General features: G+C 40.7%; 1 protein-coding gene across 1 annotated transcript in view; it reads right to left on the bottom strand.

Annotated features, from left to right (window-relative positions):
* cerk (ceramide kinase) overlaps window positions 1-27,658 on the bottom strand; it is a 55,128-nt gene that overhangs the window by 12,043 nt on the left and 15,427 nt on the right. The window contains exons 2-10 of the mRNA XM_061714590.1: window positions 24,228-24,359; window positions 21,325-21,447; window positions 20,258-20,383; window positions 19,551-19,617; window positions 16,342-16,487; window positions 8,074-8,148; window positions 7,761-7,913; window positions 5,703-5,808; window positions 5,250-5,323 (exon numbers count right to left, since the gene is read on the bottom strand). Of these exons, the coding sequence (XP_061570574.1) occupies window positions 5,250-5,323; window positions 5,703-5,808; window positions 7,761-7,913; window positions 8,074-8,148; window positions 16,342-16,487; window positions 19,551-19,617; window positions 20,258-20,383; window positions 21,325-21,447; window positions 24,228-24,359 (1,002 nt within the window). The remainder of the gene's footprint in view (window positions 1-5,249; window positions 5,324-5,702; window positions 5,809-7,760; window positions 7,914-8,073; window positions 8,149-16,341; window positions 16,488-19,550; window positions 19,618-20,257; window positions 20,384-21,324; window positions 21,448-24,227; window positions 24,360-27,658) is intronic.

Raw genomic sequence — 27,658 nt, 5'->3', positions numbered from 1 at the left:
TGTGGACATGTTGGTGCCTTTTCTTAAATATTTAAATTGATTTATGAATAATTACCCTACAACCTTCTGTGAAATAAACTGAAACTAATGTTTTTTCCAGTATTTATTTTTATGTCAGGTGATTTGAGACTGAGGAAGAGCTTCCAGCAGAGTTAGTTTGACTCCATTATGCCTCGATAGTCCTAAGATTAGGTTGTACTGTAAGCAGATTCAAGTCAAAGTCACACTTTTCTTTCAAAAAATTTAGTGAACATAGAGCTGATGTGGATGTCTCGTGTAGGGCTGTGCGATTAATCGATTTTAAATCGTAATCGCGATTATGTAATTAGAACGATGTTAAAACGTGAAACTCGTAAAATCGATTTTTCATTTTTTTTTTTTTACCTTGTCTGCACACATATTAATGATTGATACCATATTAATGATTGATGGAAATACCTCTCAATACCTGCGACAAGTGCCCCATCGGAGAGGCTCTTTAGTGTAGGAGGGGGCGTTGTAACATGCCACCGAGCATCCCTCAAGCCAGATGCCGTAGACCGGCTCGTGTTCCTTGCAAAAAACTTGCAAATGTGAATAGCAAATGTAATGACTGCCATTACACACCTCTACCTCCTTCATGGGTTGCATTATTATTTAGCATGCAAAGACCCAGTTTAGTTTAATTAGAAAATGTCTTGTTTTATTTAATTGGAAATATAACTTACTGTATGTTTGCAAGTGCTGATTTGCTGATTTTTTTTTTCAGAGATAAAACTTTATATTTTATTATATTTTTTAAAACTTTTTTTCAACTTATTTTACAGAGCTTTGCACTTTATTCATTCATTTTTGGTTTAATAAGAGCAAAGTTTGCACTTAAAGCCCAATGGGGCAAATGTTCAATAAAAAAACTGCATATTTGAAATCATTTCTTTGCCTTTTGTCGAGAAAATCAAGATTTTATTTTTGGGCAAAATCGAACAGCCCTAGTCTCGTGTATGGATGTCTTCGTCTACCGTGCACACTATCCTTCTGGTCAACTTTGCCTTGTATTTCCTCTTGCAGCATCATCCCGGGAGGCTGGCTACAGTCCTGCAAGCTTCATAGTCACATGAACATAAACCTTGGAGATGCTCTTGCAGCTGTTACCTTTAACGTGCCTGTCTATAACTTGCTTTCTGAGCTCCTTAGACAACTCTCTCACTTGTCATATTAATAATAATCTTGTTATACCCGGGAGCCCCCAGTACAGGGGGCAAATGTCATTTAAGAACATAAGCCTGAGATTGAGCCGGGCGTAAAGGGTTGGGAGGTTAAAGGCAGGGTAAGCAGTCAGAAAGCTAACGGGAGAGTTTATTAAGGGGGCGTGTTTTCTCACAGATCTCCATGAGACATGGCTGAAATGCAGTGATTTATGCGTCTCGGCCTCAGTAAAGCTGCATTGGTGCCCAAAGGTGTCAAAAGTATTCACATTCATTTCTCAGGTAGAAGTATAGATACTAGAGTTTAAAAATACTCCTGTAGAAGTTGAAGTATCATCTCAAGTTTTTTACTCGAATAAAAGTATAAAAGTACTGGTTTCAAAGCTACTTAAAGTATAAAAGTAAAAGTAATGTAAGGGGGAAAAAGCCATTAAGGACAAGAGCCATTGAAAATGAATGAATCTTAGTATAATGCAAATATATTAAAGAACCATATATGTGTACTATTGAGCATTAACATGTGTTTCAGAGAGCAGGAGATATGATGACTAGTTGACTATAAGTATTGTAATGGTGCAAAAAGTCAAACTTCATGTTCATGTTATCATTTATCCTAACCTTTATTGGAATGTACATCCAAGTTTAGTTGCAGGAATCTGAGGGAACGGATGTAAGAACAAAACTGGACAAGAACATCTGAAACAACCACAACCAAATTCACTCTATCCGGATGGAGCAATTTAACTGGATAGTTTTTTTTAAAGGCCGAAATGAAATAGAGTAACAAGGCTGTTTTTAAAATGTAAGGAGTAAAAAGTACAGATAATTGCGTGAAAATGTAAGGAGTAAAAGTAAAAAGTCGTCTGAAAAATAATTACTCCAGTGAAGTATAGATAACCAAAATGTCTACTTAAGTAAGGTAATGAAGTATTTGTACTTGGTTACTTGACACCTCTGATGGTACCAAAGAAATGTGTCTATGTCTATAGGAGACTGAGTGAGCTTGCTATAATTAAAGGCACACGTGGCCGCCACATCTCCAGCGACAGATGTGCTAGCTGCGCATCGCGTCCTCGCCTCGCTGTTCCTGGAAGACCAGCGTCTGTTTACATCACCACGGCCAATCAAAGACAGTGCCGCCACCCACGGGACTGCCACTACCACTCACCAGGGGGATAGTCGGGGGAGTAAGGAACAAAAAAAGTGATCACAGGCGTCCAAACGAGCACCCGCCTGTATTCTGAGCACCTCAGAGGGAGAACGATGTGATCTCAGCCAGCGAGACGAGGCGCTACCTTTCCACCTCAATTTACAAGAGATGACAATGCGAGCCAGTGTGATAACAAGCCCGCCGAGGCTACATAAACGCAACAATATCCTAATTGGGAAGCAGTGATTAAAGTTACACTAAAAAAAAAACAGAAAAGAAAACCCCAAAACAAAACAACTAGAAACGACACCACCAACTGTGGACCGTCGGCTCTGCATTGCTAATGCTTCCAAATGAGTATTCGCCTTCGCCAAAGACACTCATTTGCAGAGAGAGAAAGAGAGAGGGAGCGTCTTGCCTCATTGATTCAGCAGTTGTCTACGATTTCCCTCAGCAGAGAAGAAGACACACAAACACAAAACAAACGGCGGCGATGGCATGAGGCAAACCCCTAACCAGAGTCGGCACAGCTGAGTTTTTTCCTGATTAGTCAGAGTCTGTCTCACACAAACACACACATACACGCACACGCAGACACACACAGGTTACGCTCGTTTTGTTTTTCATAGACACAAATAAAACAGACAAAAGCACTGCAGGAACCCAGAGTCCCTGAAAGCAAGGCGAAGATAGAAAATCTGAGATTTACCATCAGGACATTAATTAAAGAAGTAGAAAAAACAAACACACACACCCACACAACGGCTCAAAGTACACACAGAAAATGCTCCAGCGCACAGCCGAGCAGGAGGCAGTACGTCATGTGCCACCGGGGGCTCGTGCTGCAGTGTCTGCGGCCTGAGAGGACTGCAGATAATAAAGCGTGCGTGCAGCGGGTCTGAGGGAGCGGGAGCTGGTGGTTTTCCAGCCGCAGGGCAAGGGAGCGGACGGACTCCCATCTCCACGGGGGACAAGCGGGCTCGTCAAGCGGGGGCTGGGTGCTGGAGATTTGGGGACAAATATCGATGGGCAAAGAAGGCTCCGGCGGGCGGCAACAGAGATCAGCGCCGTGTCACTAAAATCAGATTATAGATCCTCATCAATACTTCATCAAGGATCTCATCTAGAACGCTACCTTGCTGTGGGAGCAAAATAACAGAGATAATTTTGACAAGAAGATGGTGGTGTTATTAATTTTGTCTAGCTCAGGTGCTTAATCTTCGTCTCAAAAAAGTAAACCCAGCCAAATTTATTGTTTTTTGCCTCTATTCTCAAATTAAACTCTTTAAAAATACACATTTCTTCAAATTTCTGAATCGTTGCAGTGGGTTCAGAATAAAAACATGAGGATGAAGATGAGGTTGACGAATGAGAAATGTCCTTTTCCTTGTTTCTAAAGGGGCACAAAGACATGTTTACTAGTTTTTGGTCCCTCCATCATCCTCCTGCAGGCGTTTTATGATACATGATTCACCCCTGGATCCCGTGAGGAGCCAAAGTGCCACGTTTGTCTCTCCCCCCGCGGATTTGCTCTGATCTCAGCATGATCTCACCCGCAGACTGTATAAGAAGAACTGGACAAAGCTCCGCGTGTGACATCAGCATGGCTTTACTGAAGAGTCAGTTTGAAGCCTCCAGCTCATGCTGGTTAATCGAAACATGGGCCAAAGGGTAGAAACAGAGGTGTCAAAAGTATTCACATTCATTACTCAGGTAGAAGTATAGATACTAGAGTTTAAAAATACTCCTGTAGAAGTTGAAGTATCAACTCAAGTTTTTTACTCAAGTAAAAGTATAAAAGTACTGGTTTCAAAACTACTTAAAGTATAAAAGTAAAAGTAATGTAAGGGGGGATAAAGCCATTAAGGACAAAAGCCATTGAAAATGAATGCATCTTAGTATAATGCAAATATATTAAAGAACCATATATGTGTACTATTGAGCATTAACATGCGTTTCAGAGAGCAGAAGATATGATGACTAGTTGCCTATAAGTATTGTAATGGTGCAAAAAGTCAAACTTCAGAGGCTTGTTATCATTTATCCTAACCTTTATTGGAATGTACATCCAAGTTTAGTTGCAGGAATCTGAGGGCAACGGATGTAAGAACAAAACTGGACAAGAACATCTGAAACAATAACTACCAAATTCACTCTATCCAGATGGAGCAATTTAACTGGATAGTTTTTTTTAAAGGCCGAAATGAAATAGAGTAACGAGGCTGTTTTTAAAATCTAAGGAGTAAAAAGTAAAAAGTCGTCTGAAAAATAATTACTCCAGTGAAGTATAGATAACCAAAATTTCTACTTAAGTAAGGTAACAAAGTATTTGTACTTCGTTACTTGACACCTCTGGGTAGAAATAGAAAGAGTTACCACAGGTCGGCTACTCTGGCTTGGCTTAGCTCATGCTAATGTATGACGCTAATTAAAGTTATCTTAATATCAATCTGACTGATTGTGTTCATCCATCCAGACGTCACAATCACAACACCTGAAGTGAGCTGAGACATGGCCTAGTGGAGCGTAAGATAATTTTATCTGATGCGGTGCATATAAATGTATCCTGTACCGTAGCCGATCCTTCTATCAATTATCTACGCCAACTCATTCCTAATCACGGCCACGGTGTCTGCTGGAAACTGGAGCATCCGCTGCCCTCGCTCAGTCGCTCCTTGATCATTTACGAGATGTCAACCGTAGCCTTGTGACCTTGTTTCATCTCTTTTGATGTGTGATGTAATGTTGTTAAGCCATACATGACCAGGACTTGGGTCCGAGGTTGCTTTGGGTTGTTTTTTCCGGAGACAACGCTTCCTAAAACCAATCCAGAATTCTTTGACGTTTAAAAAAAACAAACTCCTTTTGTGGTGCGTTAAGTAGGTACAGCTTAAATAATAAATCCAAACTCTTACCTTTAATCTCCTTCTTTTCTGAAGTTTCACTGGACTTGTCCTTCGATGAGCGCTTGTGTTGACAGAGGCGGCACCTGAAATACCGGCAAGACTTTGAATTACAGTCAAATTATCAGCGTGTCGGATGTTCAAGACTCTTACAAGCTCACTAGAAAGGAAAACTTTAAATCGATCTTAACTGAGCAGAATATGGTTTTTAGCTTTTAACATAACAGCAGAGCTTAAAAGCTCTTTTAGCACACGTTAATATCACATTTGATGGTAAAATAAGTAGTAAAATCATAGAAAAATGCTCTTCAGTTCCTAACACGGCTTTGATCATGTGTGCCTCTAAGTCAAAGGCTTTTTAGGAACAAAGTGGTCTTTGAGTCAGCAATAACTTAGCGTCCTTGCAACATAAAGTATGCCATTGATGCTCTGCTAAGCTAAGACATTGTAAAAGGCTTGGTTTACCCTGATCGGCACTGCAGCTTGTCCCTCGGGTGGCCCACGCCGTCCTCGGCGGGGAGGAAAGAGACGGTGCCTTCGTAGCGGTTGTGAAGGAGGAACGTCTTCGCCCCTGCACCGAACAAGAGCAATCACGTACACGTTTGAGTTTATTTACTTAATATGCCAAAAGGAAAAAGAAGTGCAAAGGTCACATCTGCATAACTAATTGATGAGACCAGCAGTCTGGTGTGTTTGTCAGCAGATTAAGAAGCTTAATATAAACGCAAACAGTGGCTAATGCAGCTCCAGTTTGAAATCAGTGACACATTTCAACCCAATTCCTTCTCGTGTTTATTTTTAATACAATGCAATTACCAACGATAACTACAATCATAACCTCGTTTTTTTATTAGATGACCCATTAAAGCATCAAAACATCTGCTTTGCTAAAGTGGACGATAACGTCCGAGTTCTACCTCTTAAAGAAGTTCTGTGTTTTAAAGCAAATATTTGAACTTTCAGGTGTGATTGCAAGTGAAATGCTGTAAAATGATCCCCCGCTTTAATATCCCTCTAACATGAATAAATAATACTTTCTGTCCAAAAAGATGAAGGATGAAGATATTTGTTTAAAAAATGTGTTCAGGTTATCATTGATCGATACTCACTCTAAGTTTAGTAATATGCTGATTTATGTAGCACATTTCTGAACATATGTCACAAGTAGCTCCATAAAATCACCAGATGAAACTATTACTAAATAAGGTAATCACAATCAGGAAACTCCATCAGTCCCTTGACGGGCAATTTCTTTGCAGCAGCTCAGTCGGGTAAAAACACCTCAGTTCACACGTACCCGCAGTGCGAATGCCACTCAAGAACAAAAGTAGAAATGTGGGGTATAAATCAGGAGAGTTGAGTGCAATAGAAATAATAAAATTAAGAGCACAAATCAATAAATCGCTGCGATGCTCGAGAATTACCAGTTAATATAGCTCAAAATGATCACAGAGGGGATAAGTGTCCTGGAATACCGATTAGTTTTTGTTTTGGCCATCTGGTAACGTCGACCTGAAGGTCTTGGAGTAAAATTAGAAGATGAAATGTGCTTCTGATTCAAACATATCGCTTCCTGATGACCTGACTCTCCCAGAGCGACACCAGGTCTCTGCTGAACACCAACGACAAGACGACTGAATTAAACCAAAACACACAATAATATATCATAAAATGTTAGGCCAGTCTTTGTGGCAAATGATAAAAAACTCGGTTCCAAGTGAAAGTGTGTTTTAGGGCGAAAGTGATAGACTGCTGAACTTGTCCAAAGTTTAGGGGTCTTGACTGAAAAAAGGCTCTTTGACCTCTGCTTTTCAGCCCGGTCAGCAAACATTAGTCTTCTGCCTCGGGACCGGAGTCTACGCTCAGGCGCAGAGGTCAGGTAAATAACGAGGTGAGAGGCCACGACCCGTTTGAGAAGTCTACTGTAGGAAATCAATGAAGAACTGGAAATCGGCTGTAAAACACGCTGGGAGTGGATGCGAGGAGGCCCAGGCAGGTGAGATGCTCCCACGTCTCCGGGTTCCTGCTGGAGTCTGGCAGCTTAGTTATTCGGTTGTTCGGTGAGGATGAGTAAGAAATTCCACAACTATCTTTGTTACTATCAAACCAAACGCAGATGTTCTTCACACAACCCTTCATGTTAAAATAAACAACAATAGAGGTTGTCTGTGACTGATTGTTTCCTGCTGCTGAGCAGGTCCCAGTTTAATTTAGTCTGATTTAATATCTTGCATCCAGGGATCGGCGCCTTTCCTTTTAAACGCATCATGACTGCCGGTATTTATGGCAAACCCAGTTGGGAGATAAATGGTGGTGGTGAAGCTGCTGCTCTCAACACAGGATTTCAACAACCTGAGGCTGTTTATAAGATTTATATTTTTAATCCTCCAAAGTCTGGACCCCGAGTCGGACCATCGAGTTGCAGAACCGACCGCCCCGGTTAAAACACATAAAGACAAAAAGGAAATGAGAGGTCGGTATCCATTTCAGGGCAATGAGTCCTGACAATGGCGGCTCACGTACCTGAGAGGTCGTACCTGGCCGGACCGAGCCATCGTTTTCTCTCACTGTCTGCCAGTACATCTCCATAGAAACCGTATCCAAGCAGTGAGACGGAGTATCTGAGAAAGATGTCATCGTGGTGAACTGAAGACACGTCCATTGGCTGGGAATCACCTGTGAGGACAGTTTAAAAAAACTTGTGTACGCAAAAAGACGAAGATCACACTAAAAGCTGTCATTATAATCGCTCAACACTGATACGATCAGACCAGAGCACTGGGATGAAGAACAAGCGAGGGAAGCTTTCCTTGGCGTTCCAGTGACTTCCACTCACCCACAATGATGTGCAGAGCAGAAGTAACCGGATCATTCGTTCCCACTGTGGCAAAGCAGATACAATCAGTTGACCCTGTATGAACAGAAACACATGAAGGGATGGTTAGGCACAGGTACGCCGGTGCCGGCGTGATAAATGGGACAAAGTGGACGGCACATTTTCCGCCCCACAGTGTGCTTTAGACAGCACAGGGTGCAGGAAGTGGTGCTGAAAACATTCTGCAAGATGGGCCATAAAGCAGTGATGATACTTTAAGGAGACATTAACCGTTTTTATTTCCAAGTTGATGCAGTTTCCTGAGGCGTTAATGATATATCAGCGGAGATCCTTTAGTCAGAATAACAGTGATACAATAGAAGGGAAGGAAGCTTTTCTTTTGTTGTACAAAATGGAGAAGCTGAATGACACTTCTCTAATCTGGGACTGTGATGTCACCCTGTCCTGGAAATGTGCACAGCTACTGAATAACGCATCTCAAGAACCAACCCAAACAAAGCATCCCAGCTGAACATCTGAGCTTCCTTAATATTTGAATTTTTTTTTTAAAGTCATTTGAATAACCAAATATATTGCTTTTCTAACTTTACATAAGGCAAAGCTAGACTGATGAGGTTCCAAAATAGTCACATGGAGTTGGAAATTAGTGAGAAATGACTGTACTTTCCAAAATAAACAGATTTTTAAATATATTTCAGGAGAACATTTCCATGAATTCTAAGATATTCAGAGACTTTTTAACTTTTGGCACTGAGCATGATAAATATATCAACACCACTTATGAAACTTAGATTGAAAAAAGGTTTTTGAAAACAGTTTTACCGAAAAATACACCACACAGATAAAACTGTATCCAGCACAGTGGTACTTTGAGCTAAAAGCTAACATCGAATATTAGTCTCATGCATAAAAATTAAAGCTATATTTCTCTCTTTTCTTTTTTACTTTGGAGAAGTGGGGTTATGTGAAGTACAACCGGGTATTTACTGTCATAGCTGGAGTAGATAGCGGGTGCGGCGCTCTCGGTTTGGAGAATCAAGGAAGAGATTTGTGTCAGAACTGTCAGAACACAAAAGTTAGTCGCCGTATAGAAATCTACTTTATCGCGTTCATTTGAACCGCTGTAATATTTTGGAAGATTGTGTTGTTTTAGAGTGAGAATTAGCTCCTCTACGACCCTCATTCTGAGTAGCCGCTTAGCCTAGCTTCCCTTCAGACTGCATGCATGAATCTTCAAACTGAGAGCGCAGTCACCGCTGTCAACTACAAACACCAAGTACTTTACTCAGCCCCCCCTTTAAAAGCCTCTCTATGAAGCAATATCTCAGCCTATCACAAAAAACTTCAGGTGTAAGACACAACCAAGTGCACAGTACCGGGACAAAGTGGTAATAAAAGACATGTCAGAACCGTCCCCACTCGTTTACACAGCCTTGACCCTTATTTTTGTTTGGTCAACGCAGCAGATATAGTGTAGATGCATGCTTGAAAATGTGTGTTGCTTTTTGGCGACATGCGGTGTCTGAATCGACATGTATCGGAGAGCATCTTAACAATAAAACATCTTTATCATCTTCATGAAACGCAGCACCCATTAGTAAGAGGTTACTAAACTGTTTAGCATAGGATTTCGTTAGAGACTGGTTAAGTAGCTTTATGAAGCATGAAAAATGGCCCCTACCTTTATTTGCGATTGGCAGAAAGACTCACGTGTCCGTGTCAGGGCCACCAAAGCTGCTATTGCAAAATGCTTTTTGATGTGCGATTTATGTGAATGACATTTTTATTCAAAACGGTGAAAGTCGCCAAAAGCAACGCGAGTCTGCAGGCAGGATATGCCCCCATAGGGCTTTAAATCATATAAATCATACAGCTTGCAGTCACTGAATCAAACATAAATCCCTCTGCAGAGTAAAGTATTCCTGAGTCAGATTTGAGGCCATCTGTCTGGTAGCTAAATCTGGGTCACGCAACAGGACCGTGATGCAATAACACCTGACAAATGTATAACACTCAGTGTGACGGAAAAAGTTACAGTGCCTCTGTCAAAGTCTAGACTTTAACCTGCTTGGAATGCGAGCTGAGAGCTGCACATAAACGACTGCCTGCAAAACTCAATAAACTGGAGCAATGTGATGTGAGACTACTAAGGCCATGTAGATAATGATTCATTCATAATTTTGCTCCTGGAGGTGGCTCCACAAGCTAATGAGTTATGGAGTGCACTTAAGTTGATCACACACCACTTTCTGCAGTTTGGCTCAGTTGTTTTATTAAATATTAACAATGTGATGGGTCATGTGTTTTCCTTTACCTGAGGATGCTTTATTTCTCTTTTTCTTTTTAAACTCCTCACATTACACGACTGTCTCAGAAAATTAGAATATTGTGATAAAGTCCTTTATTTTCTGTAATGCAAAAATTTAATACATTCTGGATTCATTACAAATCAACTGAAATATTGCAAGCCTTTTATTATTTTAATATTGCTGATCATGGCTTACAGCTTAAGAAAACTTAAATATCCTATGTCAAAAGATTTGAGAATATTCTTGGAATCTTAATCTTAAACTGTAAGCCATAATCAGCAATATTAAATTAATAAAAGGCTTGCAGTATTTCAGTTGATTTGTAATGAATCCAGAATGTATGACATTTTAGTTTTTTTAATTGCATTACCGAAAATAAAGACATTTATCACAATATTCTAATTTTCTGAGACAGTCCTGTACATTTCCTGTAAATGCTGCTCAGGTATGTTGCAGCCCCCGGTGCATCAGCACTTGTTTGGCCCTTTGACCCATTTGGATAACAGCCGTTCACATTTTGACACCGTTTTCACCCCAGATGCCGTAGACAGAGAGTGAATCGGAAACTTGATATTATCCGCTCTGTAAATCTACGATTACGGCCACAAGACTGTTTTTAAAATGAAGAATCTCCGGTGAAAGATTCTCCAGATCTGAATGTAAAACACCTCAACTTTAATGCGCGTGTAATCGGAGGAGACTGCTGCCAGACTCCAGATGAAGATGATGCAACCGATATTGTCGTTTTGAGTTTATCTATCGCTCGTAAATGAAATCAGTCATAAGAGGTCAGAATTAAGTGTCTTTCAAAGCTGCAACCAAGAAAGGCAAATGTAGCTGAATGATTCTATTAGGCAGAAGCGAGGAGACGTTACAGTCATAAAGTTAACTAATCGGATGGCTCCCGGCTCTGGGCTATCATCAGCTCTACTTCAGCCAACAAATGAAGGATAAGAGGCATCGCCTGCCTTGTGAGAAATGTTGGGTTTGATATTAAATCTTTCAACTTGAGAGGTAATAAGGCTCTATCTCTCTTTCTGCGCCCCCGTGGTGTAATTTCAGACCTATCTGCCCAACTTTGATCATCTTCAAGTGGTAATGTGGAGCTACTGCCACTGATAAAAGACAGGGAGAGTGAGCGGGAGGGGAGAGCGGAGAGAGGAATCTATGCGATGTTTTGAGCCGGCTCACAGAAGCGTGACAGGCGAGATCAGGCCTGTCATTCAGCGGCGGACACACTGATGAGTATGAAGATGAGCTCCGTCTCTCGCCTTCCCTGACTTTCTATGAATATCACTTATCTGGCCTTTGCTTCCTTTCCTCTAAGCTTCATAATCACATCTGAACACTTTGCAATTGCTCCTGACAGCCCTACAGGGCCCGCGTTTTCTTTTTTCTTTCTTTCTTTTTTTTTTTGCCGAGGCTAAAAACGGTGACATTATGCAACCGTTTGATTCCTCTGAAGCCGCTCGGTACGAGCCAGCTCACTTTGAACGGATGTAACTGGTGCACAGAGATGTTCACTGATGTTCAGCCCTCAGATGCTCTATGTTTTATTCCCCTTAAGTTACTCAAGCACAGTAGCCTGCTGGCATATTCAGAGGAAAGAACTGTCACAGGGCATATCCTCAGCAGAGGCGCTCCAGATTTTCATCTGCAATTCCCCGAGAACGGTTTTGCCAGTCAGATCATCTTGTCCATTCGATCGTCTTTATCACTGGGACAACAATGGACTCCCAATGCTTTTTAGCTCTGCCCCCTAAAAAGATATTTTCTGCTCTTTGAATCCTCGGCGCATGAATGAATTCATGGCGGCACTGGCGACGGCGTCTTCCAGCGGCAGCATTAAACCCCTTTGAACCAGACGGCAGATCTTTGATCAACATGCAACATGATCTATTCTGAGTGTGTTGGGATTTGCTGACATTCCTTCCCAGATTCCAAGAGCTAAAACAATGCAGCGACTACGTGTCCAAGTCTGAAACAAGGCCACTAATGAGCTCTTGCTTCTTTTTTTTTTTTTAAAGCCTGGCTCAGCGGATTGTGGCAGATTACCACATCATTAGATGAGTGGCGGCGACATTGATTCTTTTATTGATCATTTTATGAATCACGCTCACATGGCAGAAGCAGAGATTTGCACATAAACAAAACCTTCAACCCGCGTTTTTCTGCATCTAAGCCACACTGTGTTTTGCAGCGAGACTTTTTGTCACCAGTGATTAAACGCTACACTTTTCAACTGTCTCACAATAAAGTTCAATTAGTGTGCTAAAGACTCACTGAACAGTATTTATCAAAGCAAATAAAGGGCCATAAATTCATGGACAACAAATTACATATAAAGGAGATCTATAATAAAATGATTCGAGCAAAGCTGGCAGCTAAAAACCTGAGAGGCAATCAGATGTATAATCAGCTCCTACAGACCTATAGACTTTAAAAAAAACTGACCAGGAAAGAGTTTCATGGAAGTGTCAATATTACCTTCGCTGGATTATTTTCATGTAATAAATATCTTGAAGTGTTTTCTCCTTTGCATCAGTTTTTTTCTTTTAACACAAGCATAGCAACAGTAAGTCATTACTTCAAACATGTTCAAATGTCCTAAGCAGTTGGTGGCCACATGTTTCTGCTGGAGAACAAAAAGATGATGAAAACAGGAAGAAAAACATGTGCTGTTAAAAATACCAATGAAGCCGGTAGCTTCTGTTTTAAGAGAAAAAAAGTGGTTCTTTATATTGCTGTATTCATCACCTTTGAAAATCAATCAGTTCAGACCTCGCATTAACATGCGTCCTGAAAATTCCAATCACAAGTCAACTTGTGTACCCAGATGCATCTTGGGTGATCGGATCTGCCCTTCCCGCTCTGTATGCAAATAAGCAAGCACGTCATTTTTGCTTGCCAACAACAAATGTGTTACTTTTAATCTTGCAAATGCAGTTCCTTCATGTAACTAAGCATAGTTCACGCATAGTTCAGCCCCGCCCCATCCGTATTCAACCAAGAAGATATACAATACAAATCATGGTGTGTACAGTACAAGCATAAAGAAGAAAAAGGTTTGAGAAGGAGAATGAGGTTGTTTGCTCGCAGAATTAAATGAGTCGTTGTTTAAGCTAATGACTTTAGATTATGAGATATCCCTCGCTGACTTTCCACTCAGACGATGACGAGAATGTGGACACCAGTGTCCCAGAGCAGCTTCAATCCTGAGTGATCAGATCTGCATCGGAATCTGCATTAGACCTTGCATTAGTTATGACCGGATTTCCTAGCATGCATTTCAATACAAGGTCTGAGCGGGGTCTTTGATGAATTGGCGTCCGCAGAGACGCACGTTCCAAACAGTCCACAAGGTTGATGACATCATACAAATCTAGCCTTTTAGCCCTTTTTCAAGTAAATATGCTTTCGCATAAGGACTACACAAGAGTTAGCCAGATTGTTTGGACTGCGACCACCTCATTTTTGGGGTCTTGACCTGGTTGTGTTGCTCTGCAAAACCACAGGAAGTGGAGAGCTAATTCATGTTCATTTTGAATGGATTAAACCTTTCAGGTGCGCAAATGCTCTCAGTCTTTGCAAAACTGACACATTTACCCGAATTTAGATCACGAAGAAGTTTCTCACTGCATTTTTCTCTCCACCCTCTCTGAGTGCTTTGTCTTTAAGCCAACTGCTCTGACGTGAACATACCACATACTAAAACTGAATTAAACTGAACAAGTACGCACATTAGTTTGGCTTAACATAAACTACAGCACAAACATTTATCGTTATGTACAAAATGAAATAAAAATTGCAGCCACGTCAAAAAGAAGGATCACTAGATTTACTTTTTTAAATGTGCGACCTGAGTCATTATCAGAGAAGTACAGTTTTAGTCCAGTTTGGTACAAAAAGTGTCAAACTCAATATTTCGAGACATTATGTACTATACAGGTGAGAATGCAAATGTCTGTATCCAGAAAAATGACAAAATCGGAGGCCAAGCTTGGGTACAATGGGCTGGGGATGTTTCTTGATAGGAAGACAGAGGAAAATACTTTTAAAGAGGACTGATTTAACACAGCAACACCTACAAAAATGTCTAATTAAATTTAGAAACTTCTATCAATATGCGATGCAGCTTCAGTCTTCAAAGATACTCAGAGAATTGCACAATATGGTTGTGAATTACAATTTCACAGAAAGGCTATGTGAGAACTAAGGTTTTTGAGTTATTTCATGAATAGATACAAAGAGCAATCAAAAAGCCACCTCTGAGAGGAACATCTCTGAGAGAAGGTTGGCCAAGGCCGCTTTAAAGAGGAAGCAATCTGATATGATCAAAACAAATCAAACCACTTCCAAACCTGCTTTTAACTCATAAAATCCTTGAAATAAAATAGCACTACTCATGGAAAAAAAACCAAAACAGTGAAAAACCCATTTATAACAAATCTTTCAGCCCTGTGGCCTTGATGTCTCGCTGACAGCAAGTACATAACTGCACTAATAAAATTTTAATAAAAAAAATGTTTTGGTTATACAAGTGCACACAGAAATCATGTTAATAGCTTATAAAAGCCACTAAGAAGGTCACATTTCATTCGCTGCTAATATCTTAAGTTTAGAGGAACCCCATACTGGTATTCATGCATTGTAATTCTTTCTCGGAGAAAATTATAGACATTTCAAAATGTCACCGGCATATTTCCTTTTATGATACTTGGAATGATCGTGCAGGCCTCCTGCAGCACAATCCTCCTTTAACTGTTGCCATAGAAACACTCTGTAACTAAGAAATCTGGGATTGACGAGTCTGAAGTTCTTCAGTTCTGGTGGACTTTATGGTTTTTGTTAAATATATCCTGCAAGAAGTCACTGGCGGCTGTTATTTCTGAGATATATACATACATACACACACACACTATATAGCAAAAACCCCCCATGAGGACGTATAGAGCTGCCGTAATGACCAAATCACAATACTTTGCCGTTGAGTGGGGACGGTCCGGCACGTGTTGTAATACCATTTAGTTCCACCAGAGGTGCACTTCATACTGAACTCTATTTTGATATGTTGCCCTGTGCTCAGGGAACAAGCTCGTACAAAGAGCAGCTTTGACAAATGTAAAGAGGTGTCTGGCAAGTTTTTCTTGTATCAGTGAATGTAAAGGCAACGTTGTAGAAAGTACGTCTCAGTGCCTTTTCTTGGAGAATATTCTTCTAAAGTTTATTCACAGATGTCAAGAAAAATACTCTGAACTATAAAATAAGGACATAACTTGGAGATGGTATTTTTCCTCTGATGCATTTGTAGCTGTGATGCATGTGTTAGTATAATAAAGTGGGATTTCTGATAAACCCACCACATACCAAAGCTACTAAAGTTCCATTATAAACATATAATTATTATTGGTGTCATACTTTGGTAAAAGCAGCCAAGGGAGATACAGGGAATGCAACATAGCGTGTAGTTGGTGGGGATAAAGCTGAGGGAAGTTGGATAATTTCCCTCCGATCTGGGTTTGTGGTTTCACAGCGCCCAATAAATCTGAGGAGCTCCATGGACTTTTCAGATTAGGACAAATGTGCATCATGCTTGGATATTTGAGTTGGTTGACACTCCACAATTATATGCCCTCAAACACAGAAGTACTGTTGTTCATAAAATAACATAAAATTAAAGTTGGTAACAAGCAACTGATCTAAACCCTGCTAGCTGTGCCCTTTTCAGTTACCCATCATTCACGTGTGGCGCTGACTCGGGCTCATCCCTCTGAAACTATTCATCTTCTCCCTAAATGCATTTTTACAATATGCTTTCCTAAATGTCAAGATTTAAATCTCTATAAAGCTCTTAACGAAATTAGAGTGTTTCACAAATACCATTAAATCATCAATGACCAAACACTTCTTTCAAGGTCGCCTACAAACGCTGGAAACGTGTGCGTGTGACGTCACTGACCTGCGGGAATGATCCCTATGCGTACGGAGCACGGTACCAACTCTGCGTCCGACTGGTTCTGGTCCACATGGTGGTCGGTTTGGGTCCTGGTAACCAACCCGTGCAGGATCTCACTGAACATCCCATCTCCGCCCACACACACCACCCTGGAGAGGTAAAGGGAATCAGCAACGGACCTTGTAATACGATCAATTTAGTTACATGTTCGCGCGTTTGCAGCAAAAACACGTAATCATGAAAGAAACAACTACATAGCAAAAACACTTTGAGAATAATGAGACGGAGCAGCTGTGAAAACCTACAATAAATAAGAATATCACACTGCCACCGAGCATTATGGCTTCTTGGGTCTAACTCAGAACCAACGTAAATGTATCTATAAATTATGAACTGCAGAGTAAAAGCATAATGGGCTCTAATGGTGTTTCTGGTGCTACAGATGTCTGATAAATAGGAGTTGAAACGACACGCACCAGGGGAAAGAAAAGCCTCTCGTGTTTGTTTTCTCACCCTTGATTTCTCACTTTTCTCATATGGTTTGAGCTGAAAACACAGCCTTGATTTATGTAGGTAATTTGCAGAGTCTGATGTATTCTCGTTATTGTAAGTGATGCTGAAGAGTAAAGGGAGCTGGAAGTGATACAGTCCCCACCTCCCGACTGAAGCTCCGAATATTTCTTGTACTCTCCCATCAAAGATTCGGGCCAGCTCTAAAGGTCTTTCAGAAATCAGATGAAGGCGTGCTCTGCTTCACAAGCTTTCATGATAGAATCTGGCTGTCTCTTCCTGCCAATTCGTGAATGTTTTGTAAAATATTCCACATGTAAATTTAGCAGCAAGACCTTCGCTTTGAGGCTTTTTCTTGTTTTCGTTCGCGTAAAGGATTGAAATTGCGTGTGATTTAAATCACAATATTCTGAGTTTGCTTTTCTGAAGGCTTCCAATTCAAATTTTGTTGGGGCTTTAAAATCTTGTCTCTTGCGGAGAAAACCTTTCTTTAAGTTTAAACATAAAAAGGAGTCCTGTCGTGAGAACAATGTGATGTTGGGCTCAGTTGCAGAAGAATTACTGAAATGTGTGTTTTATGATGCTCCGTTTATATTGAACAAAGGCTAGCAAAGCCGTTCACCCGTGAGCCACTTTTTGCTCCCTAACCACTAAATGATTACAGAACTCATAAGAAATGCAGGTAAGTGGCATTTCTTATTTTCTTCTTTGACATGGAGAATAAGTCTAGTTCCTCTGGAGTCAGCTTTGATTTGAAGGGGGACAGCACCAATGGATGCTAAGAAAGTGCCTTTCGATAGCCATACAACCAATCAGAGGAACACAGCATGTGTCGTTAGCGCAGCGACAACCAGGTTAGCATCAGCGAAAGAGACCCAGTGACATACAGTGGAGCTGGAAGGCCGTTTTCGCAACAAAAACTTCTGGGATGTTATGAGCAATTCAGCTGCACTATTTAAACACTCCAGTATGAGTAAATCAAATGGCTTTTTTAGATTAAACCCCATTTGGATCTCTGGATGATGAGTGCATGTTCAAAACACGCTGGTCGGTGTAAATCAAGGCGTGTTATTGCCTCTCCGGTGCCTGAAGCCCGGTTGAGGGGAGGGAAGACGACTCGGAGGTCTTTTAGAGGTACCATGTAACTTGACGGCCCGCTTTCTGTTTTCCATGGCAGATTATGATTCTGTAATATGTCGATTTATGACGTCCACGGATGAGGAGCCCGCAGACATCCTCTCCTTGTTACCTACAAATCCCTCCCACGACCCGCCACCCCATGTCAGTTCTGTCTACAATACCCCTAACGCGCGATTAAAAGTACCCTTGGAGGCGAGTTATTGGAGGGGCCAGCTCAACACGCCACCCCGTGTCAGTTAAATAAAAAAAGCAAAAGCGCTGTAAGATAGAGAATGGGCTGAATGAACAAGCCTGGGGTGTCGACTGGTTCTGCTAGCCTGTAATGTTAATTAATTTTACATTAGCAGACATCTTCATTTCAAGCTTCGCTAACAAAACGACAGCACTGAAATGAAGATTAGCAGCTCGGCTGGGGCCCCTGGCACTCCACCTGCTGCGTCACCTGTAGGACGTCAGCAGACAACGCAAGCTTACTCCCATTAGGAAGAATCCTGATATTCTCCTCTCTGGCTCTGGCTCTTGCAGGCCTGATTGACTACAATGGTTTTGACCGCACTAGTGGCAGGAGAAAGGACCACGGGTCCCAGCAGGGCTCTGCTAGTCTGCTAGAATGACTGTAAAATTATATGATTAGCATTATAGGTTGGCATAATCTAAATCAGCCAAGCTAAATGGCTAGCTGCAGCGAAGAGAACGTTGGCTTATTCTGGCAAACTTTCTGGTCTATTTGTTGAAAAATGGCATTGTTCAGTATGAGGTAAAAGGAGAGGGAATTGTAGCGACATGCAGCGCCACTGGAAGTCACATGGCTCCAGTTTATGCAGAACTTTCCCTGATACATTCCCTAAAGCTAACCACTTGAGAGTGAAGATCACATGGTTCCAGTTTAGACTGCAGGTCAGTGGAGCTCCATCCTCTACACACTCTGCAGCCAGGTACGCTTGGGAAAAAGAGGAGCCAAAACCACTTCATAAGGGTGATGTCAGAGGGGGTTTGGCCACTTCTTCTTATACCGTCTATGTTTTCAACCAAAAACAAGCAGTTCCAAGATAAACTTTTTTTTTTAAGTTTTAATTTTGCCTGCAATGTGCTGGGAAAGGCTCCAGCAGATCCCCGCGACCCTGCATAGTATTAAACCAGTTTAAAAGATGGATGGATGGATAGAACTAACGTGTGCTGTAAAGGAACATTAACTTTGAAATGTTCCTTTACACTCTAAACTAGCACTGGAAACCACTTTGGTGGAAAAGGCTTTTAATAGTAAATGTTCTACACCTATAATGCACATTTCTAACGGTTTTGGGTTCTATAAAGTGTTTTTCATGTATTCCTCAGTCTCACAATCACCCAAACATTGTTATCCATGTAGAATAAGTACATATTGCTTTGTTTCAACTATCATACTCTGAACATATCTTGGTATAGAACACGGGTCACTGCTGGCCTGCTGAGCTATCCCCAATTTTTAGTCTTTTAAATGAAAAAACGGGAGTAAACCAAACATCACAGTGAAAACCCAGTTTGAAAGCTGAAAGTAGCAGCTGCCTCTCTGAAGTACTCACCCGTCATATTCGTCCAGCTCGGCCTCTGCTTTCAAGTGGTCTCTGGCATGATTGGCGCGCTCTGTAACTGTGGAAACCAATTAAATGCTGAGCATTAGCACGAATGAAATGAAAAGGAATGTGCAAACTAAGTGGGTTATTTGTGACTTGATTGATAAGACTGACATTATATTACAGGCTTTTTGAAATAAAGGTGATGGACAGGCACTACACTTCTGAAACATTTCTTTGGAACCTACAGTACTGATTAATGATTAATGGAAGATAAATGTTAAGGAAAAGCAAGGGCGCAGGTAGAAGTGGTTTAGTTCAGACATTACACGTATATGAACCTTGAGATCAAAACAAAAAGCACTACATGTACACAGTAAATGCGTTTACTGGGCATATACAGTAATGTACAGTAATATGAATAGTCACTACAGGAAGTTCAGAGTGAATTACTCTGATGGAGCATCAGCACTCCAGACTTCATGTAGCTGCAGCAAACACTTATTGAATAACAGATTTGGTCGTATACACAAGCTTATCAAGTCTACCAGCCTCCATTAGGGCGGGGGCTTGATTAATGGGACGATAGACAAAATGATATCCTCTCGAGCCTCTTCAGTCCCTGCGAGATGCCACAGTGGCAGCAGATGGATACGGTGGCCTTCGAGACCCATTCCTTATGTAAATGCTCTGGAAAGCTACTAATAGAGACCCACCGATCACATTGGTGAAGATGCCGGCTCGTCGGAACATGGGAGCCACCTTCTGCTCGTAAATGTGCTTCCCGCGCTGCTTTCCCCCGTATGGATTGATGTACACCAGCAGGCTCTTCGGCCGGTTGGCTGCAGAGTGAAAGACCGTCATTAGATGTGTGCGGTGTTTGACTTTTCGTCTTTAAAGAGCAATACACCTGACAAGTTTGATTCAGTTTTTATTAACAAGCATTCTATTTAAAAATGTGAATTACTAGTCCCCCAAAACACAGCGCTTGAAAAAGTAAACGTGTCCAACGAGGGAGGGAAGGGAGTAAAGCAGCTCAAGGGTACTGCAGCACGAGGAGATAAACCTACAAAAGTGCTGCCATACGATGCGAAGTGGCTGGTTTTGATCTGCGGTGGAAAACTGTGGAGATACAGCACAAGCTCAGACTGAAAATGGTCAAAAGGGATTAAGTGTTGAACGAGCGCAAAGAAGAATAAGTTGGATGTATCAGTGGATGATGTTGAGGTGCACCGTGGAGGTACCTAACACTATTAAAGACATGCAGACTTCATCTTAACAATAAATGCAGTTCATTTTCTCCAATCTATTGATCCCGTCTACCAGAATGGGGCCAAGAGGAACATTTCAAATGGCTTAAACCCTCTTGACATTCTTTTCTCTACATGTTTAAGACGCTAATTCCTGCAGAAGCAAACCATGTGATCTACTTGCAAGCATTTTACCTTTAGAGTGTTGCACTCACTTTGTGCCAAATTGCTCCATAAGTTTAATGTTTAACTTTTTAATGTCTGTGAAAACCGTGAGTGGGACACACACAAATCCGCGGACTACTAAGCACTGAGTCAGAAACTCGTCCGCTGATGAGAAAACGGGAACTACTGTAGACACTTTTTACAGATCTGCGTAAACACACACTGGCATGTGGGAACCCTTTTGCCAAAGAACTGAGCAGATGATGTCATTTACGATTCATAGCCCATTAAATCATTTTGTCTGAACTGCAAGAGCACGTATAAGTATAGAAGTACATCTGACAGAGAACGTCGCTAGAAGTACTGACTGAGTAATGACAGCTGCTCATTTGTAACGTGGATCCAGCGCTGGCAGAGTCCCTGGTCTGCACAGTGAAAGGTGACGTCGCTGCACCTCCACTGGTGTTGGCTCGTCCTCCTCACGTAGGAAACTGCAAAAAAAAGAAAACATAAAGATGAATAAATCAGAGGCTTCCCTCTTCTGATCTGATCTAAAACTACCTTTTATATACATGTTGTGACCCCCACGTTAGTAAATATTTCTACCTTTTTTTGTCCATTCCTACTATTTTTCAAAGCCTACGCTCAAGGTTTCTTGGCTTTGTCACGGATCAGTATTATTACTAATTATCCTCACACTGAACCCTTGTTTTATGCTGACCAGCTCAGTCTGATACGTGAACAAGCAGGAAATGAAGACACGAGGGAAATGCGGAGGAAGTCGTTATGTCAAAAAGGTTTTTACAAAAAAAGATGTAAAGATACATAATATCCCACTATGAACATTACTGAAATATTAACCTTAAAGAGCAGGGAAAAAAATCTCTCTATGTGTGCGTTTTGACTTTAAAAAGCTTAGTGAGTGATTCTGCCGTCATATGATCAGACTAAGCATTTTCTTTTTATGAGAGAAAAGTTAACTTTGAAGGGAGAGCTTGAATCTAAATCACTTAGAGCAGCTCGAGCTGCACTGAGGTCGGCGGGGAGGAATTCAGGTCTGCTGTAAAGTCATCTCCTGATGGGTTACATAATCAGATGACGGCGCAGGCCTTTGAAGCTCTCACAGACCGTGGCAACGCAGTCGTGTCAGGCTCCACGCACCCTAATGCTGCTAAAGGTTCACATTAGTGGGCTAATTTTCAACATCTGCGATAAATAATGTAAATCCGATCAAGCTCGGATATAATCTGATGGCTCCACGTCAAGCATTAGCCCTAAAGTCACCAGCACGTTGCCATCTAAGCGCCAGCCAGCTAAGCCACGACAGACTTGTCTTGTTAATGCATATCTGCGACTGCAGAGGGGTCCGTAGTTGGATAAATAAAGACGTACACTGATACAAATATTGTGCCTGATCTACTTAAAAAAAATAAGTCAACTTTTTGCATGAGATTATTATGTAGATCAAGAAAGACTAGTCTTTGAACAAACTACTTAATTTTTTGTATGTAAATAATACATTTTGCAAGTACAGTCAACTTAATTGTGTTAAGTTTACTTTATTTAGTTTATGTACTTTATGTAGTTTATACAAAGACTAGTCTTTCATGATCTACATAATCATGCAAAAAAGTTGCCTTCATTTTTTTAAAGTAGAAAAAGCAAGATATTTTTTACTGTGCTGTTCCACTTAAACAAATAAAGCATGTTTCATCTAAACGTTGGTCAATCTGCCCAATAGATTAAAATTGTTAAAGGAAAGGTAAATACAACAGGATCATTGCTTGTTGTTTGTGTGTAAATGAAAAGATTGCCTGGGATTACAGAAATACTGCTTTTTAAGGAAAAAATGCAGATTAAGTTAAAAACTAGATGTATTCATGTAAAGCAACAAACTTCATTTATCAATTGTTAATATCACAGATTTAAATATGTTATATTTACATGTGCTTAGATTTATTTTTTTCAGTGTAGCTGTACTGTGATACTAGGTGGCATTTGAACAAATGTTTATCTTAAAAGGGCAGTTTAGCCATTTAAAAATCTTAGCAAATGCATACGCGGACCCGGAACTGAATGTTTAAACTTGACCTGAGGAGTAGGGCTGGGGATCGATTCAAATGTCAAGAATCGATTCGATTCCGATTCTTAAGATTCAGAATCGATTATCAAGATTTGATTTGATCCCGAACAATGCTGTAAAAAACAAAAATGTGTGGAATACCTTTTGAAAAGTTGATTCGATTCTGATATTGATTTGGGTTAGTGTTATTAAAACAGTTTTTTGAGCTGTTTAGTTATGCATTATTATGACTATATGGCTGTAAGGACCAATCAGCTCCCAGAATGCTGATAAAACTGCTTTCAGAAACATCATGTGGGGCAGAATTACCAAACAGATCCAGGGCAGCAAACAGAGTCGTATGAAATCGGTTTTATTTTTTCCCACATTCTGTTTTAATTTTTTTTCCATGTTGGTCTATTTCGGTTTTTAATTTTTGAGAATTTGGTTTTTAGTATTTTATGCAAATGTAACCCCAAGACAGTATATAAAGTAATGAAATATAGACAATGTATGCAATTATAACTGAAAACTTTAATGTTTTCATACCTTTAAACATATTTAAAGGCAGGAACATGGCACCAGTTATTCTCCTGTCCAACAAAACATTACTTTCAGGGCATAACCAAAATAATACCAAAAGTTGTAATGTAATGATGAAAAAAAAAAAAAAAAAAGAGACATACCAATCGATTTTTAGGAATTAATATGAGAATCGATTTAGAATTGAAAAATGTATTTTTTCAACACAGGCCTACTGAGGAGAATTAAAGTTACCTTCCTGCAGGGGCGTCGTTTGCTGCATGTGGATATGTATTCTGACAGATTCCAGTCTTTTATAATTTGCGTCCAACAGAACAATCATCTCACCTCCCAGGAGACCTTGGTCGTCCACTTGGCTTCAAACACCGATGGATGGTGTGATCTGACACTGATAAACCCTATTGTGATCTGACACTGATAAACCCTGACCTTGATGTTGTGGAAGCTGTCCTGGGCCCTTTGGTTACAAATCATATTATCCGTCTCTTTTCATTTAAATATGAGAGGTCATCATGACTGATTGCTCATATAGGGTAATAGATTGAGGCATGCTCAAGGATCATCTAATGGATTAAGAATCGCTCAGTCTTAGTCTGGAAAACTTGTGGGACCCAAGCAGCATGTTGCATAGGGCCCTCACACAGTAAGAAATCATCATTTTTGTACCTGTAAAAGCATGTGGATATTGCGGGGAGCTGTGCTTTGTCTTTTTCTGATGCCTCCTGGACTTGGTGTCATCTTCATCTTCCGTCTTGTGGACAGCCACTATCTCACACACCTGAACAGCCTGGCTGCGTGCTGGAAGCAAAAGAAATGAATAATTAGCCAAATGCGAGTGACAGTGACGTATTTTCCCAGAAAATTGGCACGCGTCCTGGAAATCACAAACACCTTGTTAAAGAAGTTAAAAATTAAAGGGCAATCCAGCACTTTGTGCCAAGTGAATAACATGTGTCGTACAACCGAGCCCACACTGAGTAATCGTGGAACATTTCCCTACTAACAATGCATCAGATCACTTTGTTGGTTTTATGTCTGACAGCTTTCATCGTTTGTTGCTTTTGGTTTCATTGCCTTCATTTAATACACTTCCAGATGTGGCAAGCAGCTGTTTTTGGTGAAAACGCTCTGATTAATGAGTGAATGCTTCTGCCCAGCAGCTGATGAATGAAGAAGGGATTCCTCTCGGGAGCCGACGGTGACCAGGACGGTCCAGAAGTTCCACAGAATGCTAATGTCGGTCCGCTCCGAGTCTCTACGGTGCATAGATCGTATATACATATGTGGGTATCCACCACTTCCTGAAAAGTAAGACGACAGGTGCCCCAATGGGCAAAACCACTGGGAATTTACTGGAAATTAATGAGAAAGAAAAGCCAAAAGTCAAAAGGCGCCTTATCCTAAATTCCCTTTTTTTTAAAAGCTGACACAGTTTCCTGAGGTCTTAATGAAAGTGTGGCACTCTTTGGCCAAAACACCTGATGCATGTTTCTTTCTTGTCTTGGTATTTCATGGGTCGAGTCAGCCAGTTGACTTGGTTCCCCTCCTTTCTTCTGCAAAGTGTTTGTGTTTCTTTTCAAATAAATGTTACAGATTTGCCGAACGCACTTCTTAGATACAGCAAATGAAGGATGGTATAAATTTGGGTGGATGAAAAGGAGGAGGGTTAATCTTTCTCTAATTAGGGCCTGTCATAGTACTGTACCTCACATACATGTTTTGGATCTTGATGGGCCTGAAATAATGTTGCATGTACCCTGTAGGTCTTGATGGTCAATTCCAGTTTAATGCTGCTATTCAATATTTTTTATTTTATTTCGTTCTTTTAAGAGTTGTTTACATCACTTACATATAAATGAGGCCTGAAATTGAAACTGAATATCTATTTGATCTGTGCTGCATAGCAGAAAAAGAAATCAGAGCACATTTGCACTTGAACACTCCAGTGTAAATGCAGCCAACATAATGGGGTTGTGTTTTTATCAGGTTAGTTATCAATTTATTTTTAATCAGGGACCCAAAACTATGCTCTCAATCCCAAATTAAATGTTTCTGTTTATGACAACATCCATAAAATGATGTCATTTTTGCTACGATGGGCTAACAACCTGTCTGGAGCGCCACTTACTTACTGACAGATGAATTAGGCTCCAGCAGGCCTAATATATACATATATAAGAATATATGAATTCATGAATGGCCCTTTTTATTTTATTTTAGATTTTGACACTAGTAAATGTAAAGCAATGCCCTCAACCCACCAGTCTTCAACCCTAAATGTACTCTATACAAGAAAGTATTACAAGTATTAAAACTTAAGAGGGTAACAGCCAAATGCTGACACGCAATATCTGCCATCCGAACCCCGACTAGGAGACTTCAAAGATGCTATTTTCTGTGTGCAGAGTCAACGCTAACATGCTAATCAATTCACTGTGCCGTGTGTTTTACTTCAGTGTTCCATTTTAAACTAAAGCTCGGTATATTCAGCTGGTGAGGTCCTGTGCGCTAAAGTGAGCAGAGAGCAGCCGTCTGGGGTTCCTTTCACACAAAGTGAACTGAATGGAAATAACAAGGTCAGATCCCAGAAGACCTTGTGAGTGTTTATAGATAATGCATCTTTTTGTTCATATTTCCCACAGGAACAGGATTCAGCCCGCTTGTTTAAAAAGACTGGGGTGGAAAGAATGCACGGTATCTGAATGGTCTGAGCGTTGACGGGATTTGCTGGGCACGGTGCGACCTGGTACCTCGAGCTCGTGACTGTGAGCACTATGCTGCTGACTTTAAGAGCTTCTACATGACATTAAGCAGGTTAAATCAGTCATTATTTATTGTCTGGAAAGACAGTATATGGTTGGGGGAGGGGTTAGAAACATTACATTTATTTAAGATTTGTGGGAAGGATACAAAGAGCATGAGAAACTCAGATCATCATGACAAATCTTCAAGTGCAGTTCAACCTGGGAAAAGTTCATTCTACCCGCTGTTACAGTAAATAGAACACATTTATATTTAAATCCAGAAATGTTGATAATCCAGGTACAATAAATAGCTACAAACAGAATTAATTCAAAAGTGAACTTTTGCACATCCTGCACAGGCCTCCGCGTTTCTCCTGCACATTTATTCAGCTGATACAGGGAAATGGATGGGAGGGAGCCACGGCATATTATTTCTCTCCTGGGAGTGCGAGAGAATAGGTTTTCATTTCTTTCTCAAATAAAGATGATGGGCCGAGCAAGCATGAATAACTTTATGGCCATCAATATTCATATTTTGATACTTATAGGCATGTAAGGCAACGACTCCATTTCACCAATAAAGTATAAGGAGTTTCCAACTCCAGCACTGAAAAAATATCATCAAGAGCTACACCTACTTAATGTTTGTGTTGCATTAAAATACATAATGAATTAGAAAATCCACTTTTACTAGTGCGTTGTGCTCATAAGGAGGCTTAATCGCTCTCCTTTGCATTAATTCTTCACTGCTGACTTCAGTTTCTTATAGAAGGATTTAGAGACACCCGTGGACTTTTTAAGGAGTTTATAACTTCCCAGATCATCATGACATCAAACTTCCATTTAACTTCTTTTAAAGTAGCAAACAAGTCGACCCCAGACTTCAAAGTATAGAGCTTTCCTGATGCTCCTGAGGCTATTACTATTCTTTTGCATAAACTATTAATTCCCACTCCTGTCCACGATGGCTGTGAATTTTGTACAACGTACTCCAGCCATCTTTATCGTTTTCCTATGTAGCATCCATGTTAGCTAAAATAACAAATATCAGACCACCTTAGACCTTTCCACTGTAATGTCAGTGTGCCTTTGTTGAAAAATGGCTCACATGGAGCAAAGAGCTTTAGGAGCACATGTTGTGAGTATCTGATAAGGAAATTGAGGAAGTTTATTGGGTGTCCAGTTGGTTTCAGTATATGCGTGTGCATCAGGTTGTGGCAAGTAGAGATAGCGGAGACTCATCTACAGTACTTTTGCCGTTGTTTTCTCTTGTGCAGCTTGCTACACTGATAGTAACATGTATCACTGAGATTTATTGACAAAACCGACAGGCCGCATGCAGGACGATGTTCG

The sequence above is a fragment of the Cololabis saira genome, chromosome 23 (assembly GCF_033807715.1).
Source record: "Cololabis saira isolate AMF1-May2022 chromosome 23, fColSai1.1, whole genome shotgun sequence".
Classification (NCBI taxonomy): Eukaryota; Metazoa; Chordata; class Actinopteri; order Beloniformes; family Belonidae; genus Cololabis; species Cololabis saira.
This window is presented reverse-complemented; position numbering and strand designations above follow the sequence as displayed.